The sequence below is a fragment of the Schistocerca serialis genome, chromosome 5 (assembly GCF_023864345.2).
Source record: "Schistocerca serialis cubense isolate TAMUIC-IGC-003099 chromosome 5, iqSchSeri2.2, whole genome shotgun sequence".
Lineage (NCBI taxonomy): Eukaryota > Metazoa > Arthropoda > Insecta > Orthoptera > Acrididae > Schistocerca > Schistocerca serialis.
Window position 1 is genome coordinate 750,877,302 of NC_064642.1, and position 26,487 is coordinate 750,903,788.

The window sequence follows — 26,487 nt, forward strand, 5'->3', positions numbered from 1 at the left end:
AAGGTTTACTGAAAAAGGGAGAGACCTCTATATGTGCTTCATCGATCTATAAAAGGCATTTGACAATGTGGCTTGGGGCAAGCTGGCGACTATAATGAGGGAAAAGAGAGTGGACTGGAAAACCAGAAGACTTGTAAACTCGTATCTGAATCAAAAAGCCTGAGTTTAAGTGAGAGGAGAAAGTACAAACTGGATTGGACTAAGAAAAGGAGTAAGACAGGAATGTTGTCAATCACCTACTCTTTTCAACTTCTACTTGGAAAATATGATTGACCAATGCTTATTAGATGACAAAGGAGTAGAAATTGGAGGAAGAAGAGTAGGGTGTTTTAGGTTTACTGATGACTTGGTCCTTCTGGCCACAGGGGAAAAATAATTACAAGATTTAATGGAACCCACTGAAGCTAAGGGAAAAAATTATGGAATGAAAATTAACCAAAGAAAACAAAAGGAGGGAATAAAGAAATAAAAATTATGCTGAATGGTGAAATATTAGAACAGGTGCAAAATTTTAAATATCTTGGAAGCAGGTTAGGCACCAACTGGAACTGCAGCACAGAAATTAAAACAAGGATATCAATGGAAAAAGAGGCATTTTATAAAATAAAAGGAGAATTTTCTGCAGCAGTCTGGACAGAGAACTGAGGAAAAGACTCATAAAATGTTTTGTATGGAGCGTTCTTCTCTATGGCACTGAAACATGGACTTTGAGGAAGAAAGTCAGAGAAAGGCTGGAGGCTTTTGAGATGTGAACATGGTGGAGGATGAAAAGAATAAGTTGGATGGACAGAGTAAGAAATGAAGAGGTACTGAGAAGAGTGGGAGAGAAAAGACAGTTACTAGATGTAATAAAAAGAAGAAAAAGAAATTGGATTGAGCTCATATTACGAAAGAATGATGGACTGATAAAAACAGTGGTAGAAGGTTATGTAAAAGGGAAAAAGAAGCGAGGAAGGAAGAGATTTCAGATACAGGATGGCGTGATGGGTGGTACAACATACAGCAGCCTTAAGAAGGAAGCAATAGATCGCAGGAAATGGAGAGGCAAAGGACCTGCTAATTTAGCAAAAAACTGATGACGATGATGTGTATTGGGATTTCTTGCCCACCCTGTGCAATGCATGAAAGACCTGTTTTGGATACGGTGTGAGTAAAAAATTGCTACGTAGGCATCCTTATTTGCCCTGATTGCATTGACTTGATACTCATGATCACTGCATTAGATGTAGGCATATCACGGAGGCAGTGGAAATATTGCACAGTCTGGCTCAGATTTCAGTTCTCTAATAATGTACCATTTCTTCTAGTGATTCCAATTGCAGTTCTGTTAGCATGTGTATTGCACATTAGCGTGAGTCATATCAGTGAGCCCCTATCCTCACGGTACAGCCCTAAGTTACTTTGACATCTTCTGTCAGATCAGCTTCATAACCACAGACACTAAATGAGAACTTTACAGAAGGTAACAACAGAGTTTGTATGCTGTTTCCTTAATGGATGCACTGCACTTTTCCACATTCCTGCTATGTATCAATAGTTGTTTGCTAGTCATGCACATCTTCATGGTACAATGCTAGGTCTGCTTTTAACAATATTATGAAATCGAAAGTTGCCACTCACCATATAGTGGAGCTGCTGAGTCGCAGGTAAGGGCAACAAAAAGACTTTCACAAATAAAGCTTTTGGCCGACACACACACACACACACACACACACACACACACACACACACACACAAACACACAAGCAACTGAATGTGGTTTCAGTTGCCTGAGACTACAGTCGTGTGTGAGAGTTTGCATATATATGTGTGTGTGTGTCTTTTGTTAAAGATGGCCTTACTGACCGAATGCTTTATTTGTGACAGTCTTTTTTTGTGCACGTCTGTGACTCAACGTCTCCGCTATATAGTGAGTAGCAGCTTTCCTTTTCATAATATTGTTACATTCCATCCTGGATTTTCCATTGTTAGGTTTGCTTTTACTAACACTGGTGTTCATGGTGGTCAGAACTGTTTTACTGTTGCTGTACTTTGTATTGACAAGACTAATGCTCCAGGAATCATAGAGACATTGTTGCCCACAAAATTTTAATGTCGAGTGAAGCAGTACAGGCTTTTTCTGGTAATGCCATTGCAAATCTTCTTACTGATTTTACATGTTCTTGCTGTCTGACATTGTTTTTTGGCATAATGTTTGAAAATTTTGAAGATGTGTCAGTTCCCGTAAGTTTACCAGTAATGTTGTAATCAGAGATTATTGACTCATCTCCCCTTTTTCATGAGCATTATTTTGCATTTATGAATATTTCATAGAGCGGCATGATGTTTAATGCCCTTGGTGATCCTGCCTCCGTCTTAGTCGTTCGGAAGCCACTTCTCTCAACTTGTTCAACATCTACATACATATCCACAAGACACCACATGGTGCATGGCAGAGTGTACCACTAAGAAAACACAGAAGAAGCTAAATACGTAACTTGGCACTTTCCAGGTCTGTACGAGATGACAGTAGGAGCCTGACTGACTCTTACTATTCTCCTCATGTCTCCCCTCAAACACTTAATGTCACTCTTGACGTGTTGAGCTTACTTTGTCTGAGCTTCAGAGGCATTTTGCTCCTTAGTTCAGGGTCATATCCATAAACCCAACTTTCCTCACCAGTGGCAAGTTTGGATTGTACTGAAGCAGTTATTTAAGTTCCCAGCAGACTTCCAAGCAATGTTCCTTCTGATTGCCTTGAAGCAGTCATGGTGTAAACCTGTCTGCAAGCCTTCTCATCTTTAATTCTTCTGACAGAATATGCACACATGTAGCATAACTCTAAGCTGCAACTTATTCCCTAGATTAACTTCTCATGGTTGGGATTCACAGTCATATAATATTTCTTAAAAGACGTCATAGTCGCCATTTACTGTATAAAATATTTATTGTTACTATTGCAATTTTGGCCTTATGGCCATTTTCAAGTAACACTGCAAATTTACATTCTGTCAGAATATAAAACAATCTGACAAGAGTACATGTCGTCATCAAAATGCAGCCTTTTGACTGTGGGAGTCCCACAAGATCTGCTGAGTAAGACACTTATTACATCATAATATGTTCTAATAATCTTGTATGTGTGATAGATTACTAGAATGGTGGTAACATTGACAGTCCAGTATATACTTAACAACATATTACAATGTAATAAGTGTCATACTCATCAGATCTTGTGGGACTCCCACAGTCAAAAGGCTGCATTTTGACTATGACATGTACTAATGTCAGATAGTTTTATATTCTGACAGAATGTAACTTTGCAGTGTTACTTGAAAATGCCCACAAGGCCGAAATTGCAATAGTAATAATAAATATTTTATACAGTCAACGGTGACTATAATGTCTTTTAAGAAATATTCCCTAGGTGTTACAGACGTCTTGGATGGTCTGTCTGCAGTCTTTCCGAATCAGATCCTTCACTTTCTGAGCATTTTATAGTGTGATGCAATTTGCTGGCTGACCAGAATTGTTGTCACTATCAATTGGTGTATGCCAATTTTTGAAATACTTATACCAGTCATAAATCTGTGACTGTGTTGTCACCAAAAGTTTTCTCCACTTTTTTGTGCATTTCTGCAGTGGTTTTTCCCAAGTTTTAAACCAAACTGTATGCAGACACATTACTCTTTTGGGTCAGTCATTCCAAAACTGCAAACTCATAGAAACATTACAAACACTAACAATGTATCAAACCACTCAGCTCACCACTGGTGTATGGAGAGACACCTAGTGATATTTCAGTTAACTTTGACCATTTACGCATAAAATTCAAATACTTCAATCTTTTATATACCACCTCGTATTTGAGGTTTAAGAAGCTCTGAAACTATGGTTTAAAACTACTCTTTTGTTCAGATACACAGGTTGCTTCAAAAATTGTGCATATACTTTGAACTGACACAGAACATTTTATCATGTTTCATTACACAGGGGAACAGTTGTGACCAGCAACAGTAGTAACTAGTAGAAGAAGAATGAGTAGCTTTGAGAGATGAAATAGTAAACGTAGCAGAGGATCAAGTAGGTAAATAGATTAGGGCTAATATAAATCCTTGGGTAACAGAAGAGATATTGAATTTAATAGATGAAATGAGAAAATATAAAAATGCAGTAAATGAAGCAGGCAAAAAGGAAAACAAACGTCTCAAAAATGAAATTGACATGAAGTGCAAAATGACTAAGCAGGGATGGCTATAGGACAAATGTAAGGATGTAGAGGCTTATCTCACTAGGGGTAAGATAGATACTGCCTACAGGAAAAATAAAGAGACCTTTGGAGAAAAGAGAATCACTTGCATGAATATAAGAGCTCAGATGGAAACCCAGTTCTAAGCAAAGAAGGGAAAGCAGAAAGGTGGAAGGAGTATATAGAGGGTCTATACAGGGGTGATGTTCTTGAGGACAATATTATGGAAATGGAAGAGGAGGTAGATGAAGATGAAATGGGAGATATGACACTGCGTGAAGAGTTTGACAGAGCACTGAAAGACCTAAGTCGAAACAAGGCTCCGGGAGTAGACAACATTCCATTAGAACTACTGACAGCTTGGGAGAGCCAGTCCTGACAAAACTCTACCATCTGGTGAGCAAGATGTATGAGACAGGTGAAATTCCCTCAGACTTCAAGAAGAATATAATGATTCCAATCCCAAAGAAAGCAGGTGTTGACAGATGAGGAAATTATCAAACTATCAGTTTAATAAGTCACAGCTGCAAAATACTAACATGAATTCCTTACAGACGAATGGAAAAACCAGTAGAAGCCGACCTCGTAGAAGATCAGTTTGGATTCCATAGAAATGTTGGAACACGTGAGTCAATACTGACCCTACGACTTATCTTAGAAGAAAGATTAAGGAAAGGCAAACCTATGTTTCTAGCATTTGTAGACTTAGAGAAAGCTTTTGACAATGTTGACTGGAACCACTCTCTTTCAAATTCTGAAGGTGGCAGGGTAATATACAGGGAGCGAAAGGATATTCACAATTTGTACAGAAAGCAGATGGCAGTTATAAGAGTCGAGGGACATGAAAGGGAAGCAGTGGTTGGGAAGGGAGTGAGACAGGGTTGTAGCATCTCCCCAATGTTATTCAATCTGTATATTGAGCAAGCAGCAAGGGAAAAAAAAGAAAAATTCGGAGTAGGAATTAAAATCCATGAAGAAGAAATAAAAACTTTGAGGTTCGTCGATGACATTGTAATTCTGTCAGAGACAGCAAAGGACTTGGAAGAGCAGTTGAACGGAATGGACAGTGTCTTGAAAGGAGGGTATAAGATGAACATCAACAAAAGCAAAAGAAAGATAATGGAATGTAGTCGAATTAAGTCGGGTGTTGCTGAGGGAATTACATTAGGGAATGAAACACTTAAAGTAGTAAAGGAGTTTTGCTATTTGGGGAGCAAAATAACTGATGGTAGTCAAAGTAGAGAGGATATAAAATGTAGACTGGCAACGGCAAGGAAAGCGTTTATGAAGAAGAGAAATTTGTTAACATCGAGTATAGATTTAAGTGTCAGGAAGTCATTTCTGAAAGTATTTGTATGGAGTGTAGCCATGTATGGAAGTGAAACATGGACGATAAATAGTTTAGACAAGAAAAGAATAGAAGCTTTCGAAATGTGGTGCTACAGAAGAATGCTGAAGATTAGATGGGTAGATCACATAACTAATGAGGAGGTATTGAATAGAATTGGGGAGAAGAGAAGTTTGAGCACAACTTGAATAGAAGCAGGGATTGGTTGGCACTACATGTTCTGAGGCATCAAGGGATCACCAATTTAGTACTGGAGGGCAGCGTGGAGGGTAAAAATCGTAGAGGGAGACCAAGAGATGAATACACTAAGCAGATTCAGAAGGATGTAGGCTGCAGTAGGTGCTGGGAGATGAAGAAGCTTGCACAGGATACAGTAGCATGGAGAGCTGCATCAAACCAGTCTCAGGACTGAAGACCACAACAACAACAACAATGTCATCAGAAGATCAAAACCAATTGCAAGATGATTTATATAAGATATCTGTACTGTGAACAAATTAGTAATTGACCCTAAATAACCAACAGTCTAAAGTCATCCACATGAGTGCTAAAAGGAATATGTTAAACTTTGGTAACATGTAAATCAATCAAATCTGAAGGCCATAAATTCTACTACATACCTACGAATTACTATTGAGAACAACTTAGATTGGAAAGAGCACATAGAAAATGTTGTGGGGTAAGCAAACCAAAGACTGTGATTTACTGACAGAACACGTAGAAGATGCAACAGATCTACTACGGACCATATAGTGGAGATGCTGAGTCGCAGATAGGCACAACAAAAAGACTGTCGCAAAATAAACTTTCAGCCAAAAAGGCCTATTTCAGAAATAGATCTCTCTCTCTCTCTCTCTCTCTCTCTCTCTCTCTCTCTCTCTCTCTCTCTCTCTCACACACACACACACACACACAAATGTAACTCACACACACACATGACCACAGCCTCTGGCAGCTGAAGCCAGACTATGAGCGGCAGCAGCATTGTGTGATGGGAGAAGCAACTGGGTAGGGATAAGGAGGAGGCTGGGGTGGGGAGGGGGAGGTATAGCACGGTAGGGGTGGTTGTCAGTGAAGTCCTGCTGGGGGGCATGCAGGGACAAGGTGGAGAGAGGGTAGGCCAGCCAAGTGCAGTCGGGAGATTTGATGGAGGGCAGGAGAGATGGAGGTAGTGGAAAAGGAGAGAAATAAAAAGACTGGGTTCATTGGTGGAACAGAAGGTTGTGTAGTGCTGGAATGGGAACTGGCCAGGAGCTAAATGAGTGTGGACTATGACTAATGAAGTTTGGGGTGTTGGTGGGAAGGATCCATATGGCACAGACTGTGAAGCAATCATTCAAATGAAGAAAGTCGTGTTGGATGGTATTCTCAGCAACAGGATGGTCCAGTTGTTTCTTGGTAACAGTTTGTCAGTATCTATCTGATACTGCCTACAGGAAAATTAAAGAGACCTTCAGAGAGAAGAGAACCACTTGTATGAATATCAAGAGCTCAGATGGCAACCCAGTTCTAAGCAAAGAAGGGAAGGCAGAAAGGTGGAAGGAGTATTTAGAGGGTTTATACAAGGGCGATGTACTTGAGGAGAATATTATGAAAATGGAAGAGGATGTAGATGAAGATGAAATGGGAGATACGATACTGCGTGAAGAGTTTGACAAAGCACTGAAAGACCTGAGTCGAAACAAGGCCCCGGGAGTAGACAACATTCCATTAGAACTACTGACGGCCTTGGGAGAGCCAGTCCTGACAAAACTCTACCATCTGGTGAGCAAGATGTATGAGACAGGTGAAATACCCTCAGACTTCAAGAAGAATATAATAATTCCAATCCCAAAGAAAGCAGGTGTTAACAGATGAGAAAATTACCAAACTATCAGTTTAATAAGTCACAGCTGCAAAATACTAATGCGAATTCTTTACAGACGAATGGAAAAACTGGTAGAAGCGGGCCTCGGGGAAGATCAGTTTGGATTCCGTAGAAATGTTGGAACACGTGAGGCAATACTAACCTTACGACTTATCTTAGAAGAAAGATTAAGAAAAGGCAAATCTATGTTTCTAGCATTTGTAGACTTAGAGAAAGCTTTTGACAATGTTGACTGGAATACTCTCTTTCACATTCTAAAGGTGGCAGGGGTAAAATACAGGGAGCGAAAGGCTATTTACAATTTGTACAGAAACCAGAAGGCAGTTATAAAAGTCGAGGGACATGAAAGGGAAGCAGTGGTTGGGAAAGGAGTGAGACAGGGTTGTAGCCTCCCCGATGTTATTCAATCTGTATATTGAGCAAGCAGTAAAGGAAACAAAAGAAAAATTCGGAGTAGGAATTAAAATTCATGGAGAAGAAGTAAAAACTTTGAGGTTCGCCGATGACATTGTAATTCTGTCAGAGACAGCAAAGGACTTGGAAGAGCAGTTGAACGGAATGGACAGTGTCTTGAAAGGAGGATATAAGATGAACATCAACAAAAGCAAAACGAGGATAATGGAATGTAGTCAAATTAAATTGGGTGATGCTGAGGGAATTAGATTAGGAAATGAGACACTTAAAGTAGTAAAGGAGTTTTGCTATTTAGGGAGTAAAATAACTGATGGTGGTCGAAGTAGAGAGGATATAAAATGTAGACTGGCAATGGCAAGGAAATCGTTTCTGAAAAAGAGAAATTTGTTAACATCGAGTATAGATTTAAGTGTCAGGAAGTCATTTCTGAAAGTATTTGTATGGAGTGTAGCCATGTATGGAAGTGAAACATGGACGATAACTAGTATGGACAAGAAGAGAATAGAAGCTTTCGAAATGTGGTGCTACAGAAGAATGCTGAAGATAAGGTGGGTAGACCACGTAACTAATGAGGAGGTATTGAATAGGATTGGGGAGAAGAGAAGTTTGTGGCACAACTTGACTAGAAGAAGGGATCGGTTGGTAGGACATGTTTTGAGGCATCAAGGGATCACAAATTTAGCATTGGAGGGCAGCGTGGTGGGTAAAAATTGTAGAGGGAGACCAAGAGATGAATACACTAAGCGGATTCAGAAGGATGTAGGTTGCAGTAGGTACTGGGAGATGAAGAAGCTTGCACAGGATAGAGTAGCATGGAGAGCTGCATCAAACCAGTCTCAGGACTGAAGACCACAACAACAACAACAGTTTGTCAGTGGCCATTCATGCAGACAGATGGCTTGTTGGTTGTCATGCCCATGAATAATGAAGCACAGTGGCTGCAACTTAGCTTGTAGATCACATGACTGGTTTCACAGGTAGCCCTGCCTTTGATGGGATAGGTGATGTTTGTGACTGGACTGGAGTAGGTAGTGGTGGGAGGATGTATGGGACAGGTCTTTTATCTAGGTCTATTACAGGTATAACACGCACTGAAACCCTTGCCCTCCAGGGACTACAGTAACATGCACAATGCCACCTCAAAAAACTCTCCACCCTGCTCACTTCCTACTTCTTTATTGGAGTACCACTGTTCACCTCATATACAACAACTTCGAAACCTCTCCCAAAACCTGTCTCGCAGACCTACTACTTTTACCCCACGATCCAAAACGCCCTCCCACTACCACACAGAATCCAGAACCTAAACAGACATGAAACATCGTTATGAACCTTCCTTCCAAAACCCTTAGGCCCACAGAAATATCAGTCCCTTCCAAATGCCTGACGTTTTCCCCCGTTCTGAAATTCAGTCATGCAGGACTTGTTGAAGTTCTTCTCTCCATCTCCCAGTCACTACAGTGGAAACACTTTTTCACCACCAATCCTACCAATCAGACTCAACCAAAGACCAATGTTGAACTGTGCCTGACTCAGTTCACTCCTCCATCCAACTGTGATCCACCCCTACTGCCCCAAATCACCCCCTGTTAACTTTCCAGAATTTCTTAAGCTCGAACCTTGCCTCACCATCATTCCACAAATCCCTCAACATCCAAACTAACCTTACATCCACAGAAAGAACTGCAGTCCAGCAACTAAAACCTGATCCTGACCTTATGACACAACCTGCAGTCAAAGGCCCCACCACTGTTGTTTGACAGGCAAAGATTACCTGGCAGAAGGACTCTATTAGCTGTCAGATAGCCACAGTGACCCCATTCCAGAAATCCAGCAGCATCTCTAGTCTCTCCTCAAATCCTTAGGCCCATTCCAGAATCTCTCCCTAGAATCCATCTCTCTGCTCACCCCTACCACTCCCCACACTTCTGCCTTCTACATTCTTCCTAAAGTCCACAAACCCAGCCACTCTCGTAGACCAACACCTTCAACCTATTACCCATAACCTACCCTCCTACATAAAAGATACAAACAATTTCCTCCACCGACTCTCCACAGTTCCTTTTCCTTTACCACATGTTGCCCTGCTCATCATTGTTGATGCCACCTCCTATTGCACTAACATCCCTAATGCCCTTGGCCTTATTGTTATTGAACATTACCTTTCTCAGCACCCAATGTATTCCAAACCAACAACCTCCTTCCTGTTCTCCATGACCAACTATACCCTCACCCACAATTGTTTCTCCTTCGAAGGCATTACCTACAAACAAATCTGGGGTTTGGTTATGGCCAGCCACATGGCATCATCCTAAGCCAAACTACTCATGGGCTGTCTTGAGGAATCCTTCCCAAACACCAAGAATTCTAAACCCCTAAACTGGTTCAGATTTATTGATGACATCTTCATGATATGGATCGAGGGTGAGGACACCCTATCCAGAACCTTGACACCTTCTCCCCAATTCGCTTCAGCTGGTCCTACTGAACCCAACAGGCCACCTTCCTAGATGTTGACATCCACCTCAAAATAGGCTACATCAGTAACTCTGTCCATATCAAACCTACTAACCACCAGGAATACTTCCACTTTAACAGCTCCCACCAGTTCCATATCAAGAAGGTCCTTTCATACAGCCTAGCCACCCTGAGGCCTTTACAGGATGTAATTACCCTGACAATCTTGTACATGCCTTATCTTTACAGTTGCCAACCATACCCAAAATCCCACCGTCCAGCCACAGAGAAGCATTCCTCTCATAACTCAGTACCATCCAGGACTGGAGCTACTGAATTACATTCTCTGCCAGGGTTTCAATTACCTCTCATCATGCTCAAAATGAGAAATGTCCACTACCCTTCCCACCCCTCCCATGCTGGTATTCCGCCATCCACCAAACCTACACAGTATACTCATTCATCCCCACACAACCCCTGCTCCAAATCCCTTGCTTCATGGTTCATCACTGTAATAGACTTAGATGCAAGACCTGTCCCATACATCCTCCCACTAACACCTGCTCCAGTCCTATCACAAATGTCACCTACCCCATCAAAGGCAGGGCTACCTGTGAAACCAGTCATATGAGATCTACAAGCTAAGCTGCAATTGTTGTGCTGCATTCTACATGGCCATGACAACCAACAAGCTGTCTCTTTGCATGAATGGCCACCGACAAACTGTGGCCAAGAAACAAGTGGGCAACCACGTTGCTGAGAACATCGCCCAGTACAAATTTCTTCATTTCAGTGACTGCTTTACAGCCTATGCTGTATGGATCCTTACCACCAACACCAGCTTTTCTGAACTGCACAGGTGAGAACTCTACCTGCAATATATCCCACATTCCCATAACCCTCCTGACCTCAACCTTTGTTAGTTATTGCCCTCACTGATCTAGCCCTTCCCTGTTCCTACTCCAGCACTCTATTCCACTAATGCACACAGTCTTTTTACTTCTCTCCTTTTCATTTACACCCATTCCTTCGCCCTCTGTCTAACCTCCCAACTGTGCCCAGCTGCCCTACCCTCTCTCCACCTCATCCCTGGATGGTCCCAGCAACACTTCACCATCACCAACTCCTACCCTGGTATCCTTCCCCCTCCCAACCCCAGCCTCCTCCTTACCCCCACCCAGTTGCCTCTCCTATCGTGTGCTGCTGCTCCTCGTAGTCTAGCTCCAGCTCCCAGAGACCGTGGTCATGTGGTCGTTTGTATGTGAGGTGTTTGCATTAGTGTTTGTGTGTGTGTGTGGGGGGGGGGGGGGGGGGTCCATTTTTGACGAAGGCCTTGTTGGCTAAAAAATTATTTTGTGACAGTGTTTTTTTTGTGCCTATCTGTGACTCATCATCTCCACTATATGGTGCGTAGTAACTATCCTTTTCATAACATTGTTATGTTCCATCCTGGATTTTCCACTGTAAGATCTACTACAGAAATTGCCTACACTGTGCTCGTCCATCCTCTTTTGGAGTATTGCTGTGCAGTGTGGGATCTTATGAGAAAGGATTAATAGAGTGCACTAAGAAATTCTAAAGATGAGCAGCATGTTTTGTATTATCAAGAAATAGGGGAGAAAGTGTCATAGACGTGATACAGTATTTGGGGTGGACATCATTAAAACAAAGGCATTTCTTCTTGTGGCAGGATCTTCTCAAAAATTTCAATCACTAACTTCTTTCTCCGAATGCAAAAATATTGGAAGAAAATAATGGAAATCAGAGGTTGCATGAAAAGATATACATGTTAATTTTTTCTGCACTGTTTGAGAGAGGAATAACAGCATATTATTGTGAAGGAGGTTTTATGAAACCTCTGCCAAGCACTTAAGTGTGATTCACAGAGTATCAATATTATGAAAGGAGAGTTGCTACTCACCATATAGTGGAGATGCTGAGTCTCAGATAGGCACAACAAAAAGACTCTCACAATTAAAGCTTTCAGCCATTGGACTTTGTCAATAATAGACACACACACACACACACACACACACACACACACACACACAAACTCATGCAGACTCAACTCACATGCATGACTGCAGTCTCAGGCAACTGAAACCATTGGTTGCAGTTGTCTGAGACTGCAGTCATGTGTTTGAGTTGCATTTGCATGAGTGTGTGTGTGTGTGTGTGTTACACATGTATGTGTGTCTATTACTTTCATTGTGAGAGACTTTTTGTTGTGCCTATCTGAAACTCAGCATCTCCGCTATATGGTGAGTAGCAACTTTCCTTCTCATTATATTGTTACATTCCCTCCTGGTTTACCATTGTTTGATTCACAGAGTATCCCTGTAGATGTAACTACAGACAGCATAAGATCATTATCCACAGTGTTGAGAATGGCTATGATGTGGGGTCTGAGTGGGGCACAATCAAATTGGGAGTGTGCCTGGGATCAGTGTTGGGGCCAGGCGCCACTACTGTTCCTTATTTATGTAAATGATGTGCCCTCTAGTATCACAGGTGATTCTAAAATATTTCTATTTGCTGATAACACTAGCTCCCCATTTCCTACATCTCATCAGTCGTTTTTCCTTCACCTCTTTTCCATCCCCTTGTACCCTTTTGCCAGAAGGAGCAGCCACAGCTCTGAAAGCTTGATAAGTTCCTTAGCCTTTCTATGTGTGTGTTATCCTGCTGTTGCTTAGTCAGTAGATTTTTTTGTCTATCCAGTTACATTATATTTTCAAAAACTAATGAATGATTATTTTTGTTGATGAAATAAAAGGTTTGATAATCATGAGACATATTTTTCTCCTGGAACTTCAGATCAAATCAAAGACCCACAACTGTACAGATGGCCATTTCCAGACCTGATGCAGAAGAATGGAGACATGCTATGAACAAAGCGATACAAGATTTTGAAGACAACAGTACTTGGTAAATCACAAATTTTCCAGGAAGTGGCAGTGTTGTGCAGTGTAAGTGGTCTTCAAGATAGGAGTCAGCAGTGAAGGTAAAGTGTAGCATTGTGCTAAGTTCGTGGTAAAACTCAGAAACCAGAATCCTGGGAGTGATTCCGATGAAACCGTGGTAAGGTGTTCTACACTTAGAATTCTAATGGCTATATCTGTTGAACTAGATTTAAACATCACACATATTCATGTGAAGGTGGCTTTTTTAAATTGCATTCTCAAAGAGAAAACTTTATCAAAGCAATCTGAAGGGTATAATATTTATAATAATAAAGATAAGGTTTTGAAGTGCTATAGGGGTACGGGTTAAAACAATCATCCAGAGTGTGAAATAAAAGGGTAAATGATGTTTTTAACCGTTTTGGGTACAAAAGGTATAGACTAGTACCTTGCTAATTAATAAAACACAAGTTGCTACAATCTTATTTGTAGATGATTTCTACACTTTTTCAAATGATGCCTGTGAGAGTGAATTCTTGAAAAATTAAGCTTGGTTTGAAGCAAAGGGCTTAGGAATAGCTAAAACCTGGTTAGGGATGGAAATTAAATGTGATAAGATTAGTAAAGTGTTAGCTTGAAATCAAGAGAAGTAAACTGATCAGCTATTGGAAAGGTTCAGTATGACAAATTGTAAAATTGCAAAAACTACTATTGGATCTATACTTGATTTTCTGATTTGAAAAGAAAATAAGACTGATGATTTCCTTTACAAAGCCCTTATGAAAAGCTAGATGTATTTGTCAGTACTCATAAAACCAGATATTTTTTTCCATGTGCATTATTTTAGCCAGTTTAATAATTCATATAATGATAAAAATTGGGAATGTGCTAAGACATTTTGATATATTTGAAGGAAACTAAGACTTATTATCTATAATTTACAAAAGCTGATTTAGAATTCTGTTGTTTTGTAGATGCAGACTGGGCAAATTGTTCTTTAGATAGAAAATCATGTGCTGCTTTTATTGTTAAGTTTTGTGGCTCTGTAGTTTTATGCAAAGTGCTAAACAGGCAACTGTTGCTCTTTCTAGCACAAAGGCTGGGTATATGGTTCTTTCTGAGGCTTGTCGAGACTTATTTATTGAAGAAGCTTTTGTATGAACCGATAAGCTATAATAAGCATACAACTTTATTTATAACCAGAGTGCATTAAATTTTCTTGTCAATCCACCAAAGCATAAAAGGTCAAAGCATTCCGATAATGTTCGGATCATTAGTACATGGGAAGGTGTATCCAAAAAAGCTGTAAAAATACTTTACTTACAGACAAATGATATGCCAGTAGTAGAAAGGATTGAGGAAAAAGAAAAAAAAACATTACGAATTTGTGGACTAAATGGGTCTAGGTATTTTTTAAGATGATTATTTAAATGTTTTGAAGTGGGTGTGTTAAGATTTGCCAAAGAATTTAAATGAGTATCTGTGGTCTTACTGTATATATTGTGAGCCACTATCTTTTGTATGTTCTCTTTCATTTAATATAGTTGTTTTTATCTTTGCTTTTGATATGTATGAAACTTTTAGTGTACATTGTGCAGTGCAGTAAAATGTGTGAATCCTCCTTCACATGAAGACTTCTAATGAAGTGTTAAGTGATATGTCAATCAGTCTTCCCAATACAACAAAATAATGACAGGATCCTAAACATGCAACAGACACCTCAGCAAAGGTTATGCCCCACACAGGAGTCAAATCGATTGGCAAAAAAGAAAGACACTTCATCTGTATTATTGTCCATTGAAGAATTTGAATTAAGTATGGTATCTATGTAGTTGACATTTGCTGGAAGCTATGCAGAAGCTCATACACAGAAAATTATTCATAAAATACTTTCACTATTGAATAATTATCAATTCATAACTTATTTAGAATCAACAATGATTTTCATAATGAAGTAACGATTTCCAAGTTATTAACAAGAGGAAAAGTCATTAAATGCATGAAGAACAACATAATGGAAAACATGATTTTGTGCCTATATGCTATCCAGACTTTTTCAACTTTATCAGTGCTATCTAAAGGCTTCATATGAGTACAGGTTTTGATCTGAGAAAATGTATCTGGAGTAAAAATGTTTCAAGTGTATCAAAAGATGCTGCACTTCTTTCAGCTGCTGCATTTAATCTGTTTGTGAGCTGTCACCAAATGCAAAAGTGCTTAATTAACAACATACTACGAATTCATTTCAGTGTACCTTCCAACAAATCTGAACTATATAAATGTAACTGACATGCCGACACACTTTACCATTACTTTTGATATCCACACTTAGGTTCTATTCTGTCCTCATATCATACCTTAACAAGAAAAACATTAGCCATTAATTAGAGTATGAGGATTAGTTGTAACATATTTAGATACATAGCACTACCTAAGAGATCTCAGTAGAATTAAATACTATTATATCATTCTGGTCTTCCAACAACATGAGCTGGTTCAAACTTCATGAACTTTTGGCTAAAGACTGCACAGTCATCTTTAGACAATGGTTGATGTTTACCATGTAGCTAACAGTATCAGTCTAATGTAGTGATAATGCTGCTTGTGAATGACTGCTGTCTACACAATAATTACACAACTGCAGCAGGCCACTGGGTTTATTGAGGATCATATGTTACAAGGCTTTAAAAGTTGGCAGACTTTTCATGGAGCCATGGGCAGTAGTAATTCCTGTCTTTCCAAGAACATAATTGGAATTAACCAAATTTAATTAACTGACAAAATAACTGACATAAAAAATTCAGCTTCTCTAAATTTCAATCACCTATTCTCCTTTAACGACTGCAAGGTTTTGAACTTTGACAATATGACTATATTACCATATTATATATAAAAACAAAGATGAGGTGACTTACCGAACAAAAGTGCTGGCAGGTCGATAGACACACAAACAAACACAAACATACACACAAAATTCAAGCTTTCGCAACAAACTGTTGCCTCATCAGGAAAGAGGGAAGGAGAGGGGAAGACGAAAGGAAGTGGGTTTTAAGGGAGAGGGTAAGGAGTCATTCCAATCCCGGGAGCGGAAAGACTTACCTTAGGGGGAAAAAAGGACAGGTATACACTCGCACACACGCACATATCCATCCACACATACAGACACAAGCATGTGTGGATGGATATGTGCGTGTGTGCGAGTGTATACCTGTCCTTTTTTCCCCCTAAGGTAAGTCTTTCCGCTCCCGGGATTGGAATGACTCCTTACCCTCTCCCTTAAAACCCACTTCCTTTCGTCTTCCCCTCTCCTTCCCTCTTTCCTGATGAGGCAACAGTTTGTTGCGAAAGCTTGAATTTTGTGTGTATGTTTGTGTTTGTTTGTGTGTCTATCGACCTGCCAGCGCTTTTGTTCGGTAAGTCACCTCATCTTTGTTTTTATATATAATTTTTCCCACGTGGAATGTTTCCTTCCATTATATTAACTATATTACCATAATTTTTTGAATCGAACAATACCGCTCACTAGTTAATTCAGCCAATAATTGGGATTTTGAATAATTTAGAATCATGAAATGGTTATTTCACAATGGATGCCATACTTACAAGTAGGGGATTTTAGATCAGACATAATAACAATGTTCCCTGTACTTTTGTGGATAACCTGAAATATGTTATTCAAAAGCCAACCTAAAATCAAGTCTTATGAGTCCATATTATGTGACGTACCTTCACTCACGATGTGCATGATTTCAGAGATCATGCATTCATACAGGCCACATTCTGCTTATAGAGGCCACCTGGGTCAGCCCCTTGACACACTCTGGTGAGCCACCAAAGAAACAGTATTATTTAAGTGATTCCTAATGAGTGCTGCACCTATTCTGTAACCCATCTTACTGTTGTTCAGTCAATGTGCCCAGTGCCATTCACAACCTGCATTTTATTGCATCTTACACATTTCTCTATAAAGCACTATGCTTCATAAATCGTGTTTGTTCTTGCTATAGCAAACTTGGTGACAAATGAGGGTTACGTTTTCTCTGCATGTTAGCATCAGTGCTAAGTCACCCGATGAATGTCTCAATGGAATAAATATTCCAACCTATCATTGCTCACCGGCAGGCTTTTGCAGAACAACAGCAGGTTCTCACCACCGCCCTAAGTCAAGTGGCATCTCCATGTTCATGGCAGGTCACTCTCCCATCTGTGCAATGGTCATCCTTCTCTGGCATACGATGACTGGCTGAAGACTGGGACTCTTATGAGACACATTTATACCAACATTTCTAGCTTTTTCATGTGAATGATGCAAACCTGTGTAGAGCTTTCTTCCTTTCCTGTCTTTCACAATGTATTTATCAATTGTTGTGCCAACTTGTGCCTCTGCAAGAACCGGCCAGGTTATCATTTGATGAAATGTGCAAGCTTCTCTCTACCTATTACTGTGACAGAATGCATGTGACTGATGTGATGCACGTATTGGAAGCCGCTCAGTCAACCCCTGTTAGGCACACTGTAGGTGTTCAGGATGTCAAGGAAGCGATTGCAACAGTACAACCTTCAACTCAGCATCACAGGGGCTTCCAGTTTTCAGGCCCACATTACTGTGAAAGAGTCTTCCCACTTCAGTTTTTTTTGGCATGACAGGTGCCTGTCACATTGTGCAACTCGGTCGAGGCTGAATAGACTGACATTGCTTGATGTCATTTGGCCTATTTTTTCCAATGAATGGGCTACACCACTGGTCATTGTTAAGAAGCTGACGAGTAAGCGTCACCTCTGAGGGGACTTCAGTGTCATGACAGATATATTCTTTTTGCCCCACCATGATGAGTTGGTCGCAAAATTGTGAGGTGGCCACTACTTTTCCAAGAGTGATTTGTCAGGAGGATACCTCCAGCTCCCCTTGGACGTGGCCACCAGATGCCTTCTTGTTGTCAATACAACTTTCTGCCTGTGCCAATATCAATGCTTGCCTTCTGGTGTCACTAGCATGCCCACAATTTTTCAGCATTTTTTAGAACAGCTGATAGCCTCTGTACCTGGCTGCATCAATTACCTAGATGATATCATTGTTTTGGGTTCTTTCACCAAAGGCCACCTCGACCATCTCGATCGTCATTTTCTTTTTTCCAGTCTGCGGGTCTCAAGTGCAACCTTTCCAAATCTCAATTTTTTCAGCCATCAGTTGAGTAGTTTCTTGTACAGGGGTCAAGCCATTGCATCATCATGTTGACACAATTGCGGCTTTGCCACAGCTGACCTCCATTAAGGAACTAAGGGAATTTCTAGCTAAAGTTGCGTACTACCATATGGTTTTACTGATTGCATCCACTGTTGCTCAACCCCTGCACACACTTTTGCATTATATTGTGCCTTTTTTGCTCCCCAGCTTGTGACCAAGTGTTCATTTTGCTTAAATCTAAGCTTCAATCTGCCTTGTGTCTGGCCACTTTTCAGCTGGGTCAGCATCTCATGTTGGCTACAGATGCCACTCAGAATGGTCTTGGCATGTTGTTGGTGCAAAAATACATGGACAGATCTGAATGACTCAGTGCTTATGCTTCTAAAACTTCAACTCCTCCTCAGCAGCAGTATTCTCAGATTGAAAAGGGGGCTTTAGCAATTGTGTATGCACTCAAGAAATTTCACGTCTTCTTGTATGGCTCTAAGTTCCATTAATCCCAGATCACAAGCTATTAGTTGCCATTTTTAACCCTTCAGCTTCTGTTTCGGACAAGGCAGCACATTGTTTGCAGTGGTGGGCTCTCTTCTTCTCCTGTTATCATTATCAGATCCATTACCAGCTGATGTTGCGACACACCAATGCTGATGCCTTATTTCACCTTCCAATCGGGCCAGACCCAATGTTCGATAAGGACGAGTTGCTTTGTTTCTATTTAGATATTGAGAAGCAGAATGCTGTCTGTAGTTTTCTGATCACTAGTGCCATGATGGGATTGACCATTGCCGTGGATGCTGTACTAAGTGGATTCTCTCTTATGTGCAGCACAGCTGGTCAGAAAAACCTCCAGGCCCTGCCTTGGATCTCTTGCATAGTTATGTCTCCCTCCAGCTCTACCTTTCTGCATCTGATGGGGTTCTACAGTTAACTGTGAAGGATACTGCTCCCCTGTTGAGATTCTTACTTCCTTATGCCATAATGTACTGTGGCTTCTGCATGTCAGTCATTAGGTGACCACTCACCTCTCAGATTTGGCTCCTGGCATGTGTGCTGACCACACACAGACGGAGACATTACATGCTTTATTGATTCACTTATGCTCACTGTTTTCAGCAATATGTGGTCATGACAGCATCTTTTTCACCCTGGCCAATGCCACAGCATCTGTGGAAGTGTCTACGTATTGATTTTGATGGGCTCTTCAGTATTGGCTCATTGTAGTGAATGACTGTTCCAAATCTTCCCACATGGCGCATTGTTCATCCGCGTGCACAGTGGCCACTATTTCGGCCCTCTCTAAGATTTTTGTAATTGAGGGACTTGTGCATACTGTGATTTATTTTTTGAGAATTTGTATCTTTTTGTCAGGCTACTGGTGTTCATCATCTCACAACTCCTCCATTTCATCCTCAGTCTAATGGTAATACTGAACATGTGGTGGGGATGTTTAAAACTCAGATGCAGAAGAATATATGCGGCAGGTCCCCTGAAGCTGTTTTAGAATTTTTTTTTGAATTTGTACCATTTCATTCCGGTGGGAGACAAGAGCCTGGCAGAGCTGATAAATGGATGCCAACCATGGACCCTCCTTCAATATATAGTAAAATCTAACCTGGCCAAATCTCAAAACACTAAGTAGTTTCAGAAATCACATCGTGTTCTTACACTTGTCTTTAAATAACCACACCTCTCCCAAAATTGGCTATCTGCAGCTGGCCAGTGCATAGATATCTCTGTAACAGATTTCATTAGATTTTGTGATAGGCAAGCATTCGGATAACACTGTTATGTTAGTTTGACTGAAAGACTGTGCCTACATAGCATGATACTAACATTGTATTCATGAAAGGACATTCTGCTCCCCAACATAATATTCATGACAAATACATTTGTAAATAGTCTGAAACTGAGGAATATCTTTGTGTCTTAAAATCTTGGGTGAACTAGTAAATATACAGCCTAAAAGTGTTCTTCTAGTTACTGGACCATGTCATTAATTTTGTTCAATTTACTGCAAATTATTTCATGTGCACTGTCACTTTCATTGTTTTGTCACTGCATATTATGCCACTGTGAAACTTAACAAATACTGTGACTATGATTAATGTTTGGGTGAGTTTTCTCTCTTATGCGTTCACAGTGGAAGAGGTATAAACTGGAAACCGTAAAACTGGAACAGGCCATCAACTATGGTATATTGCAAAAAAAAGTGAGATAACTATCTTTTAAAATTCATTTCTTGTTCAGTCTAATCATTTGATAATATCCTTCATATCATTAGTTTCCTGGATATATTTATGGTACAGCAAGACATGAAACTTCAAGTTATCGCAGAACAAGTGCAACGTCAGACAACAGGTAAGCGGACCATCACAACATGCATTCCTTACTTTAGCGACCTTGGCTATGGAAGATAGCTTGAAGAAACAGCAATAAATGTAGCATTCCTCATGTTCTGGGGCTCACAGATGGGAAAAGAGTAAAACTACAGAAGTCACTCCACTATCAAAACCAGAGGACCCTGAACCTTGGAGGCGTTGTATCTCATTTGAGTAGCTACTCAGTTAGCCTCACATGGCTGAGTGCTCCCCTTTTCAGTCCTCAAAAAAGACAAAATCCCTGGCAGTACAAAGAATTCAGCCCATGTCCTACACATGACAGACACACTGACAGCTTAGCTACAGAGGTGGACATATTAAAGAAAGACATTGATACATCAGATTTCAATCCTCCACAATAATCTGTCAACTGCTGAAGCCTGTAAAGGGCGGTCTTTGTTTAAACTCTGTAGTTTGCAGCAGATGAGAAGCAAAAACACTGACTTATACAGGGTTATTCATAAGTAGCTCTGGGGTTTCAAAAGACAACATGAAAAGTACAAGACATATAGAAAATAACAAAATAGGGTATCAGTGGATAGTGCAGCTCTCCAAGTTTTTAGCTCACATTACAGTAGCTGCTGCAAGTCATTACAAAAGCAAAAACAAAGCATATTGTCTCATATAGTCAGCATTCAGTTCTCTGCTTGCACTTGTGATCTGTTTCTTTGATCTCCTGATAAATGATTTCCATACGAACTTCACCTTCTCTGATGACGATTGCCATGGCCCGCCTGTTATTTGCTCCATATAAGCAGCCAATTTCACGGAATGTGTTGTACTACCTATTGACTGTTTTGTCTGTTGGAGCCTTTACCTGATATCTGGTATGAAATTGACCTTGAACTGTCACAACTGGCTTGCATTTAGTGAATTCAAGAACGCAAAATGCAAAATGTGTCACTCTTATAGATGTCATGTTCCTACATGCCTGTGCCCCCCCCTTCTCCCTCCAGTGATGTGACAGTGATGTGATCTGAAACATCACCACAGTGTGTATTAAGAATCGAAACTTTGAGAGGTGCTCCTTCCACTGATATGTATCACTTCTCTCTGTGTCTTTTAATTTTTGGGCAGACGCCTTCTGAAACCCCAGAGGTATTTATGAATAATACTATATTTTGAATATAATAGAGGGAAACATTCCACGTGGGAAAAATATATCTAAAAACAAAAATGCTGTAACTCACCAAACGAAAGCATTGGTAAGTTGATAGAGACAAAAAACACACAAACACACACACACACACACACACACACACACACACACACACACACACACACACACACACACACACACACAAACGTGTGTGTGTGTGTTTATGTGTTTTTTGTCTCTATCAACATACCAACGCTATCGTTTGGTAAGTTACAGCATCTTTGTTTTTAGATATAATACTATATTTTGATTGACAAGGCAGCAGTGATAACATGGCAAACAGGAGATGTGGTGTAGTAAGCTGCAATGGCATGCGGGGTAGAAAGCCGCAAGCTCTGTTAGTTTGAACCACGTGATATGGCTGGAAGTCCAGAAAATTTTTGAATAAGTGTGATGCGACAGTGATGAGAGCAGCAGAGTCTGAAGCGGCGACTGACCGTTGGTGGCGACAGGTTGACAGCAGACCCACGCCGCTCCTGTGGGCCAATGCTGGAATGCCGGCGCACGGGCAGGCCACCGCCAGGCGTGCCACCAGGCGACGAGGCGCAGCTAGGTGCCACGCGGATCTTGGGTGGCATCATGAGTGCATTGTCCGACAGCCGCCGGTTGGGGAAGGCATTATGCACGCGCAGGAAGTTGCTGTCTGGTGACGATGGTGATGCACCAAACCACCAGCCACCTAGCACACCTGAGTCTGCACACAGTACATTTTGCCAAAGTCAGAGGTAGACAGTTTTGTTTATAAGCATTTTTAAAGGGTAGGGGTGGACCTGGAACAGAAAATATCTACATCTATATCTGTAAAATGTAAACCACTCTGAATTGCTTGGTGGAGGGTACATCTCAATGTACCAGCTATTAGGACTTTTCCCCAGTCCATTCATGTATGGAGTGCAGGGACAAGTATTGATTAAATGCCTTTGTGTGTGCTGTAATTAATCTAATACTGTATTCACAATCCCTATGGGTACAATATTGTAATATATTGTAATATATTCCTAGATTCATCACTTAAAGTTGGCTCAAAACCTTTCTAAATAGGTTTTCAGAGGATAGTTTTTGTCTTTCTTCACGAGTCTGCCAGTTCAGTTCTTTCAGCATCTTCATGACACTCTTCCAAGGGTCAAACAAACCTATGGGCCATTTGTGCTGCTCCTTTTTGTATCCATTCTCTATCCCCTGTTAGTCCTATTTGGTACAGGTCCCACACACTTGAACAGTATTGTACAATGGGTTGCATAAATGTTTTGTATGCAGTCTCTTTTGTAGACTCTTTACATTTCCCTACTATTTTACAAATGAACTGCAGTCAACCACATGCCTTACCAATAACTTCTTGTCCATGATCATTCAGTTTCATAACCCCACAAACTGTTCCACCCAGATATTTGTATGAGTTGGACAATGTATGCAGCTTCTTTCAGACAGTATTCCATTAATGCATCATCTGCAAAAAGCCTTAATTACTATTAATATTGTCCACATTGTAATAAATATACAAAATGAACAGCAAGAGTCTCAACACACTTCTCTTGGGCACACCTGAAATTACTTCTACATCTCACCCAATGTAACATGTTGTGTCCTCCTTACCAAAAAATCCACTCACAAATTTTGCTTGATATTCCACAGAATCATACTTTTGGTAATAAGCATAGATGTTGTACTGAGTCAAATGCTTTTCAGAAACTAAAGCATCTATGTGACTGCCTTGATCCATGGCTTTCAGTTTATCATGTGAGAAAACTGTGAGTTGGGATTCACATGATCATTGTTTTCGGAATTCATGCTGGTTGACTATGAGGAGCTCATTCCATTTGAGCTCAAAACAAGTTCTAAAATTCTGCAACAAATTTATGTCAAGGGCGTGCTTTGTGGCACAAAAACATATGCTTCTTTGCTTTGCGTTACAATAATGCTTGTATCATGAACAAATAGGAGTAATATTCTGCCTCCTGATTAAAAAAAAAATAGTGGATCAAACTAGTAAATCATCAACATAATGGCCAAACAAGACTGAAACAGTGATTGAATAATGGACAAACAAGACTGGAACAGTGATTGAACACTGCAGAGCTTGCATTGTAATTTCTCTCCATTTGTATGATGTAGACTTCATCCTTGAATTATTTGGAACAGTATTGAGTAACTGTCTGCATTCTGTTCTTAAATAAGAACTAAGCGAGGCATATGCAGAATTTCATATTCCTTAAAGAATTTAACTTCTGTAATAGAATATTATGATTAACACAGTAAAATGTCTTTGATAAGTTACAGAAGAGCTGAACTGGTGATATTTTGACATTTAAATATCTTATTATGTGTTTAGTGAATGAATAAATAGCTGACTCAGTATAGTGGCTCTTTTGACATGGTGTCACTTCGATTCACTTGAATGGGCATATTTATGAAAGTATTTACTCTAGAAGTCTGTGATTTATGTTGTTTTGTAGTGGATAGCTTGCTCGACACAGAGTTTGGTTTAAAGTATTTTTTAATTGTTCCAAATTTATCCTCATGAATTTTGATGGAAATTGAGCTGGCAAATACATATTTGAGCTTCATAAACAGTTAAATTCAACTAATTTTGCTGTAGGGCTATGATACTGTGAGTCTTAGAAATAAAAAACAACATATTGATATTTTTGTGGTGGATACAAATAATACAATTTTAATTTACTGCAACTGCTGTTCAAAATTCTTTTTTCTTCCAGTATACAAAATCTTCTTATCAGAAATAGGTGGCACCAATATTTCTTGTGACTCAGCAAGGTAGATGTCTGATTCCGTGAGCCTTCTACAACCAACTACAATGGACAAAAATTATACAATTCATGTGTTATGCAATAGCTGTTGAGTACTAAATGCATAAAATATTACGTATTTTGATTCAGTGCAAGTGTTATGGAACTGAATTATCTTTGAGAAAAGTTTCATTGTTTAAAAACATTCTGTAAGAATAATATCTACAATCATTTTTAAAGAAATTATTGCAGTAGTGAAAATTTTAGAATATAAACATCAAATAACAACCACTCATCTGTCAATAGCATACTGTTAAGATGACCACTCTGAACAGTATTACAGAACAAGATACAAGCACTGAAAGGGTCTAATGGTCAACTTTTCTATGATTTTCCAACCTCTCTGCTGTACAATTTCATTGAGACCAAGTGAAAGGTATGGCTTGACATTATCACTCTGAATCATATAGTTGTTCATGAAAGAGAATGTTAAATCCACAAAATTGTAAAATGATCTGTATAGCTGGCACTGACAGTGTTGTTCTTATGAACAGAATCATGATCGAGATAATCTCAACTTGGAATTCTAATACATTGTATGGACTATAAGACACACCTTAATTTTTAAGCTATTTTTTAAAAAAATAACATTTTTATTATTGGATTGCAAAACCAGACTAAAAAAATTCTTAGTTTATAAAACAAAACTGACCTTTAAGGCCCCTGAAAATATTCATACTTCTTGTTCTTGTTGTTCTTCTTCTTCCTCTTCATCATCATCATTGTCCTATTCATATATAAGATGGTCTTCACTGCCATTGAGAGGGTTACTATGCCACACTCCTTGAAAGATTTAACAATAATGTATTCTCTCACTCTACACCATGACAGTTCTATCCATTGACACACTTGTTTGATTGTCGGTTGTTTTAAAGCTCACTTTGGCATGAATTCATGTTGCATTTCATCCATCATCCATTTGTTCCATTCCTCTCTCATACACACTGTAAATGATTTATTTATTGAGAAATCAAGTGGTTGCAATTGTGAAGTAAGTCCTCCAAGAGTAACAGCAAGCTTTGTATTTATGTGTCTCAATTTCTCTTTCACAGAATTTTTCAAATGACTCCTAAACTGATCTAGTACAAGAAGAGAACTCTTTTTCAATAAAGCACCTTTACTTCTCTCCCCCACTCTGTTAATCCATAATTTCATACCAGCCTCATCCATCCAATCCTTGTCATGTACACAAGCAACACCACCTGGCAGTATTTCAGAAGGTTTTGGCTTTGTTTTGTGCTTGAAAATGATCATTGGATTATGTTTAGTACTGTCAGTGCCTCATGAGAGGACAACAGTGCAGTGCATTTTTTCATGTACCCTTGTTTTTGTAGTTACAGTTTTAGCACCTTTCACGGAAATATTTATGTTACTTGGCACATCATGTCAGAGGAGTTTTGCCCATATTTGCTGTTTGGGTTAGTTCCACACTGATTTTCTTTTGATGTTGAATAATAAAGCAATGGAAGGATAATATTATCTCATCACACTCCTGTGGCATTTTCTGAGATATTTTGGTTTTGGTTTGCGTGGTAAGTGCATGATGCTTCATAAACCTGTAGCACCAACCAACTCCACCCTTAAAACCTGTTAAGTACCATTGCAGCACTAGTTTGCAAATTGTATTTGAATCATTTTTGTATTAATTCCAATGCCATTTTGACGGTGTCTTTCAATCCATTTCAATACATCATCTTCTAGTTTTGGCCATTTTGTGTTCAGTCCTCTGTTTGCACATTTAATC

At 39.7% G+C, this 26,487-nt stretch overlaps 1 protein-coding gene across 1 annotated transcript in view; it reads right to left on the bottom strand.

Annotated features, from left to right (window-relative positions):
- LOC126481576 (SCY1-like protein 2) overlaps positions 1 to 26,487 on the bottom strand; it is a 691,940-nt gene that overhangs the window by 76,004 nt on the left and 589,449 nt on the right. Inside the window, exon 11 of the mRNA XM_050105436.1 lies at positions 22,377 to 22,633. Within this exon, the coding sequence (XP_049961393.1) occupies positions 22,377 to 22,633 (257 nt within the window). The remainder of the gene's footprint in view (positions 1 to 22,376; positions 22,634 to 26,487) is intronic.